The sequence below is a fragment of the Seriola aureovittata genome, chromosome 10 (genome assembly GCF_021018895.1).
Source record: "Seriola aureovittata isolate HTS-2021-v1 ecotype China chromosome 10, ASM2101889v1, whole genome shotgun sequence".
In the NCBI taxonomy this organism is placed as follows: Eukaryota; Metazoa; Chordata; class Actinopteri; order Carangiformes; family Carangidae; genus Seriola; species Seriola aureovittata.
Genome location: NC_079373.1, coordinates 25,944,278 through 25,962,513, shown reverse-complemented (window position 1 = coordinate 25,962,513; position 18,236 = coordinate 25,944,278). Strand labels below are relative to the sequence as shown.

The following is an 18,236-nucleotide window of genomic DNA, read 5'->3' as shown; positions in this document are numbered from 1 at the left end:
TGCATTATTAGATCTTCATCCAAGCATGCTGCATGCTGATTGGCTCTCTGACGCTGATGAGATTTACTCATTTACTCGATTTAGTCGAATGATGAGGCATTTTTTTGATCCTCAACAGTATCGAACCAATTCAGTCGGTGCATTAAAGTATCAAGGTTCAATACCCAGCCCTACCTTTAAGAGTGTTGCATTATGGGTTGTTTGTACTCTGTCCTATCATCCCACATAAATGTTTGGTGCATGGATGAACTGCTCTTTAAAAACAGTAATTGTGGTACCAATCAGTAGCCTTTTGAAATGAAGCTATTCACCAGTGACTGCGGAGCATTTTTCAGCCGAGGTGGTTTTAAAAATGGACAGAAATGGATTTTGAAATTTGTTGTTTGGTGGTTTAATTACAGGTTTCAGGCAACCCTTTTAAATTTGTTTGTCTGTTACTCCAGAAATTTCAGTGTTTTGTCCAAAGCTCATGTTGAGTGTTTCCACTAAATGGTGGCACCAAAGTGATAAGTGAGAGTCATTTAGGCAAAAAAAGAAAAAGAAAAAAAAAGACGCCTCTTTCTGCCAGAAATATATCAACGTGACAGAGACCAGTGGAGAAAAAGTCCAGCCTCACTTTAAGGCTTCAACTTTGACAACCACTTTAATGAAGGAAGTTTTATCGTCAACACTAAGACACAATTAAGATTCAAACTCAGCTACAGAAATTTAAAATAGAAAAATATGACTTTTTATTTGTAGAAAGAAGCTGTTGGTTTTCTCATATTGTTCAATACAGTCCAAGTTTCTCTACAGCAGCATCTAGTGGATGTTAGAGGAACTACAGCTGAAGAAATGTGGCATTAGATTGAGTATTGTTATTGAGTATTCAATAACAAATACAATGTGCTTGTGTGCTTGTACCTGTTAACCTCTAGCGGCTCACCTGGCAGGCGTTGTACAGCAGCTGGTGCTCGAACTTCCGGATGCCGAGGATCTGCTGGAACATCTCGTACAGCTGCTCCTTGCTGAGGATGAGCTCCGACACGGCGCTCAGGTGCGCCCGCTGTGGCTGCCGCCGCATGTCCTCGTCCCCCCTGTAGATGGCGTCGTATTTGGCGATCCAGGAGCTCAGCACGGTCTCTTTGCTCAGGCCGTCAATCTCCGGGAGGCTGCGAATGCGCCGCTCGATGTTCTTCTTGAAGACCTCGCGGAAGTCGTTGGCCGAGCAGCCGCCGCTCTGAACCATCCGGGAAACGCGCTCGCTCTTCAGGAAGCCCTGCCGAGGATAGAGACAACGATTAACTACTTACAGCATTGATTATAGTTTGATTATTTACTCTTCAATGATTCACCCTTTACAGATCAATTGTACCACAAGAAGTTCTCCACGTTCCAAGTGAGGGAATTTAGATTTCAAAGCTATTTACAAAACTGATGAAAGCAACTTCTGGGTCATCTTCAGACTGACACCAGCACTGCATCGAGAAATGTGGCCCGCTCCTTCATTTCCATGAAACTACAGAGTTGGCAAAGTGTCCAACACGCAGGGTCATCCAGCAAAACAATGAACTCGGATCAACTTCTGCTGCAACACAACGCTCCGTCATCTGGAAATGCAGCACGTCGATGATGATGTTTGGTTGTAGTAAGAAAAGGACAGTAACTAATAACGGAAATGGTAAAACCATGACAGTGTGACAGCGAACCAACAGGCACAACACCAGGACCCTGAAACCGGAGCCTCAGCCATCATTCATATACAACTGTACTTGTCCTACTATGACATGTCAAAGTCCGACCCGTGGCCTTTTGCCGCACGTCATCCTCTCTCTCCCTCTCACTGACTTTCCTGTCGTTATCGGAATAAAGGCAAAAAATAACTGGAACACACTCGCAATTGTTTTTCAGTGTTTTTAACTTCAAAAGTCACAAAGCGTCGAACAACGAGTGCGTCCCAGCCGGGTTCATCACTTTTTAGCGTCCCCTGGAAACACTTCTGTCGTGTTGTGAGCATTTGCAGATCATGTGTCGTCAAACTAATGAAGATGTTTTCTGAATGTGTTTGTGTTTCGTCTGTTTGAATGTGTTTTCTTAAGCTGCAATGCGTTGAGCTCTCGGGGGCCACCGTACTTTTTTGAGAAAAGCCTGTTTTTCTGGTCAGTACCTGATAAGTTCCCTCTCACCAGCACGCTTTGATTTCTCTCTGACAAATTACTGATTAATGGGACAAACAGCAGCATTGATGTCGTTGCCATCGATAAAGTGGAATTACACAAATGAGCTTATTTTTCGGCTTCACTTGAGAAAAATAATTTAAGCTCCAAACTCTAAACAACATACAAGAAGCTTTGTCCATAAATCTAATCAGGTTTTTAAAGCTGAAACCACCAAACATCCAGTAAACAGGGCTTTTCTCTCCTGTCCGCCTCCGCACATTTTTCGGTTTTGACGGAAGCTCTTTTTCCCAGAATGACTTTCACTGAGTCTGACAGAGTAAGTGTCTCCGTTGGCTGCTTCACCTCTTCCTGTCAGTCGCTCTGAGACTCTGAACAGCAGAACATTAGAACATCAGTGAGACATGGATTCATGTAATGGAGGCCGAGCGCTCGGAGAGCAGCAGCAGCAGCTGACGACAGTTTGAAGAGACAATCAGGAACAAACATCAAACTGGACGAACATTTTATTTCTTTTTACATGTTTTTTTTCCTTCCCCTACAGATGTGCACAAATTGAAATCGCTGCATCGCACTGCTCACACGATTGGGTGATTGTATGAATACTCACAGCCGGCTGCTCACAGAGATCAATTTTATTTCTCCAGCTTGTTTCGGTTAAAACTAGGTTGTAGCTCGTTGTGTGACTTAACACGGGAGCAAAGAGGCATTGTTTCTGTTTTTTTTGTTTTTTATAATGTTTCGGCTTTGAGTAATTTTTTTTCTCCTGATAATATCTCGTTATTTTGGGATAACAAGCTTTGTTATCTTGAAATTTTTTCGGGTATGACCTTTCTTGGCTTCCGTAGATTTCAAAAACAAGTCATTAAGCTGTAAACAGGTCTTTGACAGACTCTTCGGTATCTGAAATTGAGCCAACATCTTGGAACAAAACACTGAACCTTTAAACCTGGTTTATTCTCGGTAAACTCTCCTGGGTCTGATGCTTAAATAAATTAAATATCAAATGAGGGAAAAAAAGGAATTAAAAGAGCAAAAGTAGAAGTTAGAAATCAGTAGAATTCATGTAGCAATTAAAACCTCCTGGGAGCGTTGCAGGTCCGAGTCATGTGACCTGACCACACGTTCATGCAGTAACTTCAGCTTCATGGAGCCCAGGGGGGATGAAAACGCAGCTTTTAACGCGTGCTCGAGTCTGCAGAGAGTTTGTGCAATTACATACATACGAACATACATAATGGATAACTTCTCCAGGGGCAGAAACGTTGGCAGAGTCTGCAGCTCTGTGAAGAAGCAAAGATCCAAGTTTCTCTCCATTAGCAGACTCGTCTCATTTATCCTCAGCTGGTGCTCATAATTTAGTTATTCACGTTTGATTAAACAATAATCTTTATCAAAAAGAGAATTAGAGCCAATACAAACACAGACCTCTTATCAGGGTTTTTTTTTCTTTTTTTAATCTCACACTGTGTGTTCAAACCAAGTGACAGAATCTTTTTGTAGCTGAGCAATAACCATTTAAGATAATCAATCTCACAGTCATCTTATCTCTAAACAGATAAGACGTTTTGTTTTATGTATTTATTACTAAAAACTAAAGCCTGATATCCCTCACTGAGCAACACCGTTGCACTGGGTGATAACCACAGCAGTTTATTATTAAATTAAAAAACATTTAAGATGGACATGACTTCCCTGTTTGAACTGCAGAGTTGGGAACTGATGTTGATATTAAAGTTAAAGATATCTAAATAATCGTTTGTTATAAAAGTCAATAAACTGGTGGAAATGACGGAAATAAACTGGAATATACTTTTTTTCTCTCCCTCTTTTCTTCATCATTAATGAAGCATTAAACTTTAATTATCTTCTTTTCTTAGTGTTAAGACGGATTTCTTCTTGACGTGAGCGTTTATCGTTGAGATTTCACCTGCTGAATCATCGTTGCATTACAAAACATGGTACTGTATATCGATCAATTGTGCAATACGTTTATTTCATGTTTGTTCATTCATGGAGATCAGCGGCTTCAGGAAGCACAAGGTCTGCAGAAGAGATGATGCGTTACTGAACAAAAAAAAGCCAATAGCTGACTTTTATTAAACTTCCTTAATGTTTTTATTATCAAAAAATCTTCACCTGCATCAGACAGAAAACACAAGCAGCGAACAACAGTTGCTCTGATGTCGCGATTAATTGTTCAGCCCTACCCGACGTATAACTATATTTTTGAGGAGGTGCACGTCAGCGACACCGTAGCTTTGGACCCTAGAGATGAAGCTGCTTAAAACCGATGGTGGCGACAATGTTTGAAGCTTCTCTTACTATCATGTAGGGCTCCGATGAAGAGTCGGATCAGGACGGTTAGCGCAGTTAGCATCTTTTATTTGTTTATGTTGTTTGTTACCTTGTAACTGGCAGTGGCTGACACAGTGTTAGCGGTTGTGCTAATGCTAAAGCTAAGGTTTCTGAATCTGTGTTTATGAGACTGTCATTGGTTCAAGGTGGAAAGACTCAGTCATGGTGTTGATGATTATTTCACTCATCATGTGTCTTGCATTTGATAAAAAAAATCATATGGACTTATGAAGGTTAAAAACTTTTCATCAGAGGGCGTCTTCTCGACACGTCCTTACTAGTACCAGAGCGGCTTCAGTCTGCTCTGAGGGCGACGGCGCCCCCTGAGAGCGGCAGACCTGCGGCGCGTGAACCAACAGCAGATGGAGAGGAACCACAGCGGAGCTACGAGAGTAATGACGTGGAACAGAAATCACTTGAATCTGAGGAGTCTCAACAAGGAGATAGAAGCGAAACACCAGAGGAAACAAATGTGTTGGTGTCAAAGAAATCAGCAGTTGGCTTTGAAATCACCGGGGGGGGGGGGGGACAGTGGGACGCAGACAAAAGTCCTTTTTACGTTGATAAATGGAAATGGGCAAACGTTAAGTGGATGAAGTGGGAGGTGACAGATGCAGCTGCCACCAGAGGAGCCCGCTAACAGCAGCTAATTTGCCTCCCTGCATCACTCAACACAAACTGTTTGTGAGCGGCAGAGAACAAAAAGACATTAAACGGCCCCCGCTGACGCAGAGGAAGCAGGAAAGGCCACAAACTATGAAGTCGACTGCTTTCGAACGAGGACGCTCGGAGCGAGGAGACAGATGCTGTGGTTGCCGAGGGGATTTAACCGTGACTGTGTCATAAGGCCGAACGACTGACAGGCTGGGTGGAGGTTTATTTGCCCATCGCGGTGGGACAGGAAGAAGACGTGTTCAACGATATTTAATTTTCTGTTAAGCTCTTAATCAAACACAGGGTTAGAGAAACTGAAGTGAATCCAACTCTTCAAACAATCAGCTGTTTCTTTTTCATGTCGTTGTGTTTTATTTTCCCATCATATGCAACTTGTTTTTTCTTTTGTTTTTAATTCCCCTCTTTCTTTCTGTAAAAGCACTTTGTACCTAAGAAAAGTGAGATATGAATAAAGTTTATTTTATTATTTGAGAAAGGTGATCGAATGTCTTCCTGGGGGCGGGAGACATCGGATCCCATCTGAAACCGCCGGCGAAGACTGAGCATAAATACAGTAAGATTGTTATTCACGCCGGGAGGCAACGACACCGGAGGTCACTGCGATTAATGTGGAGTCGGAGCAGCTCCCATATCTACATCTAGCTCCCCTCTACCTGAGTGCTGCTCACTGTGTTTTTATAAGGTCACGACCTCACCCTGTAAAGTGCTTTTAGATAATATATGTTGTGATTTGGAGCTACACATATAAGACTGAATTGAATCGGTATATGATGATTCTTCATGATCATCTCTCGACAAACTCCACCCGTATCAGAAACATGTTGGTGAAAACAAGCTGACCCGTCACAGTTCTTGTATCTCCATCGACGCCGTAGCCCCGGGTCATCAGCTACATCACAGTTTTATTACGGCAACGTTTATATTCATTGTTTAGGTTCTCCTGCCTCATTTTAATCATATAAATTACAGTATTTTCTGTCTCGATCAGACAGAATAAAAATAACCTTTAGTTCGTTTGGGTTCCAAGAAAACAACAGAAATAGATCCACCGGACCAAACAGGAAAATATCCCTGTATCTTCATCAGTGTGAACCTTCACCCATCTGAACTGGCTCAGGTTTCAGCAGATGGTAAAACGGTCATTATTTAATAATGGTGAGTGGCGTGAAGATGGACTAATGGAGGAGCCAGTGGCTCATTAAGCAGCAGAGATTATTCTTCCCTGGCAGCATAATTACTGTTTTCAGTTGCTCTGATTGTTTTCTGTCTGAGCTCCAATGGATGCAGACCAACACGAGTCGGAGGTTTCATTACAGGAAGAAAATGATCCTGTTGAGACTGAACATGTTGAAGCGGCAGCGTCACCATCACGTCACTGTGGCCTGCAATTATCAACGCGCTCTGCGTCGACGTACGAGAGGCGACAAGTCACAGCAGCATGTTCTGACGTCTCCGCCTCTCAGCTCCGAGCTCATTGGTTCCTACTGAACATGTAAATGAACATGTGAATCTTTTGTTTTGATAGTGAGTATGTGTCGCAGCAGGACCGATTCAGCGCGACTGACAAAAATAAACTTTTTGTACAACAATGGAGCTGTACGGCACAGAGGAACACACACACAGGGTGTGTTCGTGTATAAAGGTCATTCCCTCCTTGGCAGCTCTGAGCCTCCTGTCAGCCTGTGGGTGGGTCTGACCCCCGTCCAGACGCCCACTGAGCCTGGATCGATGACTCATCCCCCCCCCCCCACACACACACACACTATACACTCATATACAGGCCTCCAGTATCCCCAGTAAGTAACCCAAAAGTTTGAATTCATTCGAATGAGTTGCACGTCGTTCGGACTTTGCAAACTTTTTTTAAAAAGTCACAGCCATAACTATGGCTGATTGACATACCTGTATACATATATGTACATTATGTGTATTATGAAATTATGTCTTTAATTACTTGATAAAAAAGGTATGTGCAATATAAATTACACTGCGCAGCCCACGGTGACATTAAAGCATCAGTTTCGCTCAATCTTTCAAAATAAAAGTCTCATAATGTAAAACATGCTTTCTACGACACAGAGATGAAGAAAGAAGGTGTTTAAAGAATCTGCTGAATAATCTACATCAGTCTCTTTATTATGACACACTTTATTTATTCATTGAATTTAAATCCAGTATTTGACTTGTTTTGGATGTTAGTTAGACACCTACACTGAAAATCATACAGTATATACTATAATACTTATACTATACTCCTTATGGACGGAGGTCGGGTTGTGCAGAGCTGCAGCCACCGGCCGTCAGTCCCTCCCTCTGCTGCTCTCTGGGTTCTATAGGCGCTCCTCCATTTTGTCTGGCGACACAAATGTCAGCCATTATTACTAATGAATCGATCAGCGGGGGACATCCTCCCTCCCCGCTGCTCGAATTAATTGGGGCTTTAAAATTCCACTAAATTATTTACACAGCAGCGGAGAGCCGGCTGGGAGTCGGGAGATTAAAGACACCGACGACGAGCGTCCGCCGCCTCCTGAGTGTCGGTGAGGGAAGACTGAAAAAAACTCACTCACTGCTACAGCAACAAGTTCAAAACAGAGACATTTCACTGCTTTAACACATAACCACCATCATCACAGTGGAAACTGTATGTTTGAAAATAAAATCAAAGGTTCAGTGTAAAAAGGTTTACAGCTGCTGCAGTGAATGAAAACGCAGAAGAAAAATGTATTTGCAGACATGGATGATGAAATGTAATGAGTTTATTTCATTACTGATTGATTTGTTGACTATTTCTCTGATTAATAGAACTGTTTAGTCTATGAAAGTCATATAATAGTAAAAAAATTAAAATGTCCATAACAACAACCTAAAGTCGAAGGTGACGTCTTCAAATGTCTTTTGTTGTCCGACCAACAGCGCAAAACGCTAAAATATTCATTCTATGATATGAAACGGTGAAAAGCAGGAAACCTGTTGGATGATGAGATAATGATTCAAATCAAAAGGTTGAAATAGCTGTCAGTGAATTTTCAGTAAAGTCAACTAATTGATTAATTAGATATTCCTACATCCAAGGGTTCACAGGTCACGACTCTTGTAGAGTTGGTCGTCAATGTAGCTGCAAAGTGTGAGGGCTGTTCGATGATGTTACGTCACCACAGTCGGAGTACTTCTACGTTTTGGATCAGCAGGAAACTTTCTGGCTGATTATTCAGGACAAAAGATGAACAACTCTAAAAACATCTGGCTGAAGGCACAAGTCTGTGACTGAGCTTTGAGTTTTGTCACGTAAGCCAACAACTGTGAGTTGAAGTTTATGAGTCGGGCTGAACCCTAATAGTCGACCTAGCGTCAGTCGATGAGAAGAGTCTTAGTCGAGTTTCGATTGGCTGGAGAGGGAACACGGACAGACATCATTCACACAGCTGGCTCCTGCAGTTACTAAACAGTTATGTCAAGTGTCTTGGGTTCACCTAACCTATAACAATCTGCAGTTACGGTACCAAGTTTTACTAACAACAGAATATTTTTAATTTACTACCAGATCGATTGCACTCTCTAATTGGCTTCGTCTCCATGACAACATCACCTGTTGCTCCTGGTTACCCTTGTGTTTAGACCTGTCTGTCTGTTGGAAGAAAAAAGCTTAAGAGGGAAAAGAGAAAGATGAACCACCATCTCCTCCCACTTTGCATCTCTATATCCTTTAAGTTTGGGTTTGATAACTTTAAATGCTACAACAGACGTGTCCACAGTTATTTGATGTTTTTTTTTTTGGTTTCTTATGTTATTCATCTCAAGTTGGACATATTGAAACTTTGAGAGAAACTGAAAGAAAACAGTCTGTCCTGTGCTGATGTGAAACATTACCACGTCGTAAACTGGTAATAAACTGATTATATATAATAAAAAAAAGACAAGGGGAGATTTTTCTGACCAATAAAATAAAAACAGACTTATTGAAATGTTTCTTGTCATATAAGAGAACATCATAACTTGCTGCAGCTGAGAATAAAACAAAGAATCCTTCTCTGAACACAACACATCAGTTCTTCTCCTTCTCGTCATCTCACTTTATCAGCGATCGGCTCGGATCAGATCGCCGGGTTGATGTATACATTTAATCCCACATGTCGTTGTGATGAACCGTTCTGTCGCGGCATTATTCAAGCTTTCTTTTAAGATGCTCCTCCATCAGCTGCGAGGAGCCCTGGATCATCACCGCTCATATGTTCCTTCATGCATAAAACATGTTTCAGCTCAATATTAAAACGTCTCCGTCGCCTGCTTCACGCCAGACTGTTGGTCTGTCATAGAGCCGCAACACTTCATATATCAGCATAAAGAAGTTTAGATTCAACTGTTGAGTGAGTTTGATAAGTCAGTAGCGTTTGAACCATTTCAATAGATCATATTCAGTTTAAAAAAATTTCTTTTACAGTACAAGTAAGTACACACTCACTTTTAACAATTTCACTGGTCACAGAAAAACAATTAGAACATGTTCCAGTTTTATCAAACAGCAAAACACTGCTCAATTATTTATAATACCCTGAGTCAGATTTTATGATTTTGCAAAGTTGTCTCTTATGTTGACACTCATTATCCTCCGTCTCCGTGGCTACAGCACAGTGTCACTCCTCTGTCCCACAGTCTTAGACCAGTGTTTGATTAGAACGTTGAACCTGAATCCTCTTTTTCACCAGATGACACACTGTGTGAAAGTGGTCTGATAATTACATTTATTAAATTGGCGCTGGCATGTTACGCACATAATAACAGTCCAGAGTTTCCCATGCATTGATTTATTTGTGGTGGCACAACACAATATCAATAGACACTGACTGCCACATTGATTTTTTATTTCTTTTTACTATTTCAAATGGATAAAATCTTTCATTGTAGAGCCGTGAGAATTGCATTGATTCACTTCTTTCCCTGCTCTCTCTCTCTCTCACACACACACAATGACATACTCAGACTGGCCATTTGGATCAACGTTGCATCAGGGGTCCATGAAAAAAAATCCATAAAGTTTTTACCGTCTCTGTCTGTCTCTGCACTGACCCTCTGTCCACCTGCCTGTCATTCAGGGTGCGCAGCACATGGTGCCAGTTGTGTGTGCCGGGACTGGGTTATTTGTGTGATTCAACATGAAGCAATGCAGCTGTATATATTCTTATTATTCATTTGTCAGAAAGTACTTGGCAATTGCAATATTTGCAGTGGAGCACTGCATATATGGTATTATTATATAACTAGAAATAACTAGAAAGCCCCGGCCCCCCATCGCCTTTACATATAAACTAATACAGAAACCATAACAGAAAGTTCAATTTCAAATCACCTTTATTCGTCGTTGTGAGGCTGGTGATGTGATTGAAATCATGATCTCAAGACTAATCTGTATCTGGATATTGGCAGATACTGATACATATCACAGTTAAGGCCAAGCAATGTGGTCAAAAATGTAATAACAATAACGATAAGAATGTTCCTATCAGTCGATATAGATAATTATCACGATAAATATCAAATCATTATTTCTTCCAAGTTTAAAGGCTGATTTTTGCTCCTGAGTAAAAGCTGAAGAAACCAGATGGTTAATTGTGGTTTAAAACTGTTGCTAAAACATGTGAAAGAAATAGAATGATAAAATCTCAAACCCAATGAGTGTAATGCCAATCTATTCCTGCAATGTGATTGGCAGATTGTGGGTCAACACTTACCAACCATTTGTTATATTTCTATCGAGGAAAATTATATCATACATTATAATTATTATCGTTTTATTGCCCAGCTCTAATCACAGTGTAGCAAATGTGTGGAAAATTTTCAAAGTAATAAACTGAGTTCCAGTGTCATAAATTACAACGGTTTAACAAAAATCTTTTTAATAAATCGTTTTATATCATTACTTTGAGCTGTGATTAATTTTTAGAATGACACCATTATAAGATCACCACATGATTTCAATGAAGTTCAACAAACAATGATATTGAATTATCGTCCAATCAAGGCAATTGTAAACTGCATCTCCGTCCCACAACCTACAAAGGCCGTCACTGACCCGACTCTGAATCCTGAAACAAAGCTGAAGAGATCAGAGATAAAGACGGTCTGGATTGGATTCTGGGTTCTGGTAATTATGCAAATGAAGTTCGGATAATTAAACAATTCAATTTTCATCATCAGCCCGACTGTGACTGCAGAGAAAATGACTTCACTGAGAAAGATACGAACTAAATGCGAGTTGTCTTTCATCACTAAGTTTTATCTTTGCTCTTCAGTCTGATTAACTCGGTGGACAGACTTTCATGCAACAGGAAGCAGGTGCTGATCCAGGACTCAGGTCTACATGTGGGAGCTCACTTTGGTCTGTTTTCAAAGAGAGTCACCTCAACTCGAACCGCCCACAGTGGAGGTTTTATCGAGGCCATGTGTCACTTTGTCGAGCCTGTAAGAGATCATCTACCGGCTGAACTGATCTGACAAGAGTTTATTCCAGAAACCAATTATTCCATGTTCAATAAAAACCTGATGATGTGCAGATTGAAGGAACAAGTGTGGGCTTCTGCTCTGCCTCGAGCGAAGCTGCAGAATCTTTTTTTAGCACCGGTCCCAATTTCTCCTCTCAAATCGCAAATGTCACAGATGCAGCGTGGCGTGAAGCAGCGCGGTTATGAAAGTCATCAGTCTGCGAGGGGAACTAAGAGACCACGGAGGAGGAGGAGTATCGGAGCCATAACCATCAGCTGTTGGCCTCGGTTTCGGAGTGACGGCTCAGATTCGGTTCAGTTTTGGATGAGAAATGTTCTGATTGATCCTCCTGCTTTGTGTCTGATCGAACAGGTGAAGCGGGAAATCGGAGCATGGTGGCGAAACGCTACTTTAACCGAGAGGGAACCTCCCGCCGTGTGACTTCACTGAGCCGAGAACAAAACAGGCGAGGAGGGAACGACGAGGATAAAATAAGAAAAATATAAACGCACAACAGAATGATGGAGGGAAACAATAGACGTGTAAATACTTGTCGCAACACAACAAAGAAGAAAAGGAGAAACTTTTGACCTTGTCCTATCAATCAATCACATCACAGGAACAAAGCTATTCCTCACCAATCATACGGCTGCCCTTCAGGAGCAAACACAACTATATAAACATGCACAGCACAGTCGGCTGAGCAGCAACATGACGCCACATGCTGTTGTTTTAGTGACAAATGATAAATGGGAGAGTGCGGTGCTCCCTCAGAGGAAACTCTTTTACATTGGTGCAGAAAGCGACAGCTCACGTCGACATAAACCGCAGAGCTGCTGTGGACGAACAAGGCGAGAAGATGTCGGTCAGTGTGGAGATGGTTGAACATTCGCATGGACACACGAATGTCAAAAACGGATTCTGCTACTTAAACCCGGTCATGAAACACGTTGGTGATGTTTCTGTTTATGTCGCACAAAACCAACACAGATAGTTCATACTACAAACTAAGGTCGGGGCGATCAGTCTAAAAGATCACATGAGAATCTTTTTTGGTTCGAATCATGTTCAACAATCTGCAGCTTGTTTTTCCGCTCTGGTTTTTATTCTGAAAGTCCTGAGAGGAAGTTGTGACGTTTAATTCTGAAAGTTCCTGCAGACGGACTGTAACTCGGCCGACTTGGACTTCTTGTGCCGCTATACGAAACTCGCCGAGGCTGCAGAGCAGAAGAAGGACTGCTGTCATGAGCCACAGTTATATGACAGTTAGCTGTTCAACAGTTGAAAACAAGCTGGTTTGCAGCAATTTACCTTTAAAAATGAAATATCTTGGAAACTTTTAATGACGCGATCTTGACGATTCATCTGAAAAGTAGATCATCCAATCCCCCAATCCCCCACCCCATCCAGTAAAACATGAGGACGCAGTCACTAACACTCAAAAACCAGCAATTAGACCCGTCCACTGGTTCTCAGAGAAACTGTCAAAAATGAGGGATTTTAACTGATAATTTACTTTCCTGGCTGTAAATATTTCACACATGAATGACCTGTACCCGTCTGGATCTCATCGCCCGACCCAAAGAGAAACTGGTTGTGATATAAAAGGTGTTCAGACATTTCAACAACCACCCAGTGAGGAAACGTTTTCAGAGACATTAGAACGTGAAGTCTCTTCCATTAAACATGAGAGAAACAAATGAGTCAACAGCAGAGGCAATAAAAAAAACTAAAACACACTGTGAGCACAGTTTTATGAAACGCCAGGAATGATTTGCAGCTTCTGTCTGATCTTGACTCCATTTGTGTTATTTATTATTAGCGTCTCTACTGGATAAACAACACGGAAATAAAAATAAAAAAAGACTGTGGGAATACAAAATGAAACTGGTTTTGGATGTGGTCATTCGTCTGCAGAAGAGGGAAAAACCATCTAACAGCCAGAAAGCAGAAGGTTTACACAGGAAGTCGTGAAAACAGAGAGATTAAGTGAAGCTTGTGAAGAAGCTGCGACAGACTGAACAGGATCTGCAAAGTCTTTCTACGGTCTGTTCTGGTTCCTGATTCCTTGTCACACTGAACAGACTGGAGGTTTTATCCTCACAGTCCCGAGACATTTTAAAACATCCAACAAAATCTTACAAAAATCAACTAATTCCTTTTCAGAATAAAAGGTCTGAGCTCTTTATACTTCCCTGTGAGTACCTTTAAATCTAAAAACAGCCTCCACTTCCTTTTAAACTGTGTTTTCTTTGATGGGGGTTAAGAGCCTATCAGATGAATGATGAGCCAGATGATGTGGGATATTGATGTTGATGATGTGAACTTTAACCTTTGATGTAAAACTTCTTGTTTCTGTTTAATAAGAAAAAAGACTCATGCTAGCGTTAGCCTGATTTCCAGAACTTGTGCATTGCAGCTTCATAATAAAGTTCCATATCTTCTTCTTCTTCTGTGTTTTATCTGAAGTGTTGATCCATAAGAAAATATATTTGTGGTTTTAAGAACCAAAAACCATCTCAGTGTAGTTTTACATCTCCTCTCTCAGGCTTCTCTCTGCAGCTCTAGTAACAACAGGTCGGTGAGCCAATCAGAAGAGAGGAGGCTCTGAGCCTGAACCTCTCTCTTTTTCTTCTTCTTCTTTCATATACAAAATCTTCATGTAAGCTGCTTTAAATGCACAGAATACATAAAGGCAATACTCCTGTTTATGTCATCACCCGCATCCATTATTACACTAGTCCCTTAGCCGACTGCCACGTCTGAACCTCGACTGTTGCTGCAGTTTTTTTTCTCTTCATACACCTTCCAAGCCAATACACTGAGGTCTAATTCTCCTGTGTACAAAAAGGACAACAAAGCCAGTTCAGTCTAGACATTCTCCAAACTCTCAGGTTTCAGATTCAATTATTCAGACTGAGTCCTGAGAACTCTTACGTAAGTCCTGAATCGGGATTTACATTCGATCCACTCTCCCTCTTCCAACTCCTTCAGTTATAAAACCCTCTAACAAAGAAAAAGGAGTCAAATGACCAAGAACATGAACAGTAGAAAAAGTTTTTCTTTCTGACTCTGAGGAAACACAGAAGCTGTTTGTTTGGTCTCCGCAGGGACGGAAAATCGACCAATTAGGGCCGGCGAGCTGAATTAATACAGAGGCCGGCAGAACAGCGGTGACCATGCACCTGTGGCGATAATCACAATGAAATTATAAAGACGTCGTCATGTAAGAGAAGGAAGGACGAGAGGAAAAGAGCTTTTCATCCGTTGCTATAGTGAAGGAATAAAGATCAGTCTAAAAATAATTACACATTTCAGCTTCGAACCAAAGCAGCTGAAAAAATACAAAACACTTTTTGATTAAAACGGAAAGGTGAAATTAAATTGCACAGTTCTCTATTTAGCACCAACCAATACAAACAACTATTGTATTGTATTTTTAATATATATATATATGAGAGTATCATTCATTATCATTATCTATATCATGTCTACATACATCACGGCTGCCTTTTCTGTACACCAGTGGGATCAACAAGTCACTGTACTATCTCAATAAGGATCAAAGTTGTACAGTTTCAGTATCATTCATTTATATAGTCTTATAACCCATGGAGATTTTGCCTGCAGCTGACTTTACAACAGCCCATCTGATGAGCCTTTACAGGGTCTTGCTCTCCTGAAAGTTTTATTATTCTGTATATTGTTTTCCAAACAGATTCATTTATTGGTGTCTATCAGATTAGCAGAAAACATCTTCACACGATAGTCAAAATTCCCACTGAGCTGATTAAAATAAATTTTAGAAAGCAGAAAAAGAAGCAGCTCTTCCTGCAGAAACTCAAGAGATCCACTTCAAAAAACAAAGACAGGGTTTAAATGACAGCGAGAGAACAGGAGCTAATCGCTGCTGGAATCATTTCTGGGGTTTGGGTGAAAAACCACAAAACATTATCACAATCACGAGTCATCAATAGAAACTTTCAGGAGGGAAACACTCTGAACGTGTGTGTTTAACCTGCAGGACACACACAACGTGTTTCAGCGAGTGACACCGACTGTAGACACAACAAAAACTCCAGGGTTGAACATCCACAGTCACATGACAACTACGCAAACTACGCCTCCTGATGAGGAGCATGTTATACAACTGAAAGCTCCAAAAGAAGCCAGTAAGTAGACCTTGAGTTAAGACTGTTTTGTCAACAGATTTCTTTTACCTGTTATCACAGAAAAGACACATGATGAAGAGAAAACATCTACTGTTAAAAGGACAAGTTTAGCTTAGCTTAGCACAAAGACTGGGAGCAGGGGGAAACTGTTAGCCTCCTTTTCAACAACTCCAACTTGTAACCAACTTCCTCAAACGTCCTGCTCCTTTAATGAAGCTGGCATGGGTTTGGCAGCTGGGGATGTTCCAGCAATGTGTCATAATGAGGAGCTGCAGTCAGCGGGAAATGTCAGCAGTCATTTAAAGTGACAGACCAACAGGTCGCCCGGCTTCACAGCGGCGACGGCGTTGAGTCATCGTCACCTCCCACTGATCAGGAAAAAAAAGACTGAGGAGGCAGAAGCAGCAGCTGTGGGTCGCTCAGAGGGAAGGAGGAAATGTGGGTTTAACGCCTCATCAAACGACCCGTCGCTCCATCAGACGCAGGTTCAAATCCTTTCATCATCACAGCTCCGTGTGTGTCCTCTGAACACTAACGAGATCTGCGCCTTGTTTCAGGATGCGCTGTGTTGTTACTGTCAACATGTATGAATCATGTGCGGTATGTTAAACACTTTAAACTGCCTCTGTCTTTGTGGCAACGAAAAAAGATCTGATGCATCAAAAGGAAATGTGTTTTCTTAGAGGTTCAAGATTTCCTCAAAAAGAAAACAAGCAGCAGAAATTCGTCAGAGCTAACAGCAGCTAACTGCCTGTTACTCAGACTCAGATTCAGACGACTTTATTCATCCCAAGAAGGGCAATTCTTCTGCAGCTTACCCAGTCCGTTCACACTAACTTCAAAACTCGCAGGCAAAGCAGTTACATGTCGTAGATGATCAGCTCGGGTCAATACAAGAACAACAAGCAGCAATACGCCTGATGCAACACTGCACCAGTTAGTACATTAAAAGCACAATCTCTATTAATCCAAGGTAGAATTTCCTCTGGGAATTGCGGAGGGTATTTATTACACATGTATACAAGTAATAAAATAATGAAATACGTACGGCGGCCCCCTAATAATCAACCAAAAATCAGGAGATGAGAAAAGTCTTAGTCTGACTTTTGATTGGTCAGTTGAAAAAAATCTAATAAAACTAGAATCACCTCCTCGTCATTGTATCCCTCCGCCACTCAGACTAGTTTCAGGTCACATCACTGTTTATCCAGAGTCAGAGAAAATATTCACCATTTGTGTGAAGTCTTGAGTTATGGCTAAAAAAGGAGTGTTTTGTGAGGTCACACTGACCTTGACCTTTGACCCTTTAGCCACCAAAATCTAATCAGTTCATCCTCGAGTCCTTGTGAATGTTTGTGCCAAATTTGAAGACGTTCCGTCAAAGCGTCACTGAGGTATCGTGTCCAGGAGAACGGGACGGACGATCAGAAAACAATGTCTCCAGCTCCGAGACATAAAAATCTGATTAATATCAAAAAACATGCGACGAAAGGTCGACTAGTGGCGTGAACTGAGGGCAACCTGCGGTCATGAGCAGCCATAGAAATAAGGTTATTTACTCAGCCGGTGAAACAAAGAAGGTCAAATTTGGTCAAGCTCTTGATTTGCGATTCAAATATTTAAGAGGATTCAAATTTCAAACAAAGATAACGACGTGTGGACTGTTGATTTATGAGTTAATGAGGCTTTGATGCATCTCTGCTGCTGTGGGAACATCCTTTAGTATGAAGAATGAGAAAGATTAAAGTCTTTAGAGTCTCCTTGGAAACTTGAATGGATGAAGAAATGTTTAAATAAATACTTAAAAGCAGAATTGTATATCCACATATGAAAGACTAACTGGCTGCACACACACACTTCAAACGCTCACACACTCCCCCTCAGCTGAGTGTAAATCCACTTTCACGGCGCATTAGCGGGCGTCCATGTGAAACTTGATTCAAAGCAAACAGACGCAGACAGATACCGGCCGCCCACGCACACGCCGAGGAGTACGAGCGTTAACCGGCGCCGCGGGCAGAGTGACGGAGCACGTGGTGCGTTCACTGCCTCTGTACGTGACAGGTGTGTTTGCTCGGAGGGTAAAACTCAAACATGCAGCTCATCAGATGTTCGGCTGCGGTTTGTGTGATATTTACAACAGCAGCTTCACAGTTTACACACCTCACCTACAAATGTGTTGTTTTGTTCATCGTCACTGTGATTACTGGTGTCAAACTCTCATTAATAAAAGAAGAGAATGAGACGAGCTTTTATTTCTGATTCATCCTGTTTTATTTTTTAGCGCATATAAACATCTACTTCCTGATCTGCTCCTGTTTCTATTTGCTGTTGATCCAAACTCAAAACTTCCGCCATGTTTACCCGTTGTCTTGATTAAGTCTCTGTTAATATC

At 41.4% G+C, this 18,236-nt stretch overlaps 1 protein-coding gene across 6 annotated transcripts in view; it reads right to left on the bottom strand.

Annotated features, from left to right (window-relative positions):
• The window catches only part of cadps2 (Ca++-dependent secretion activator 2), a 178,509-nt gene that overhangs the window by 121,591 nt on the left and 38,682 nt on the right, over positions 1-18,236 (bottom strand). For all 6 annotated transcript variants that reach the window (XM_056386847.1, XM_056386848.1, XM_056386849.1 and 3 more), the window contains exon 3: positions 926-1,258. In XM_056386847.1, coding sequence (XP_056242822.1) covers positions 926-1,258 — 333 coding nt within the window. The remainder of the gene's footprint in view (positions 1-925; positions 1,259-18,236) is intronic.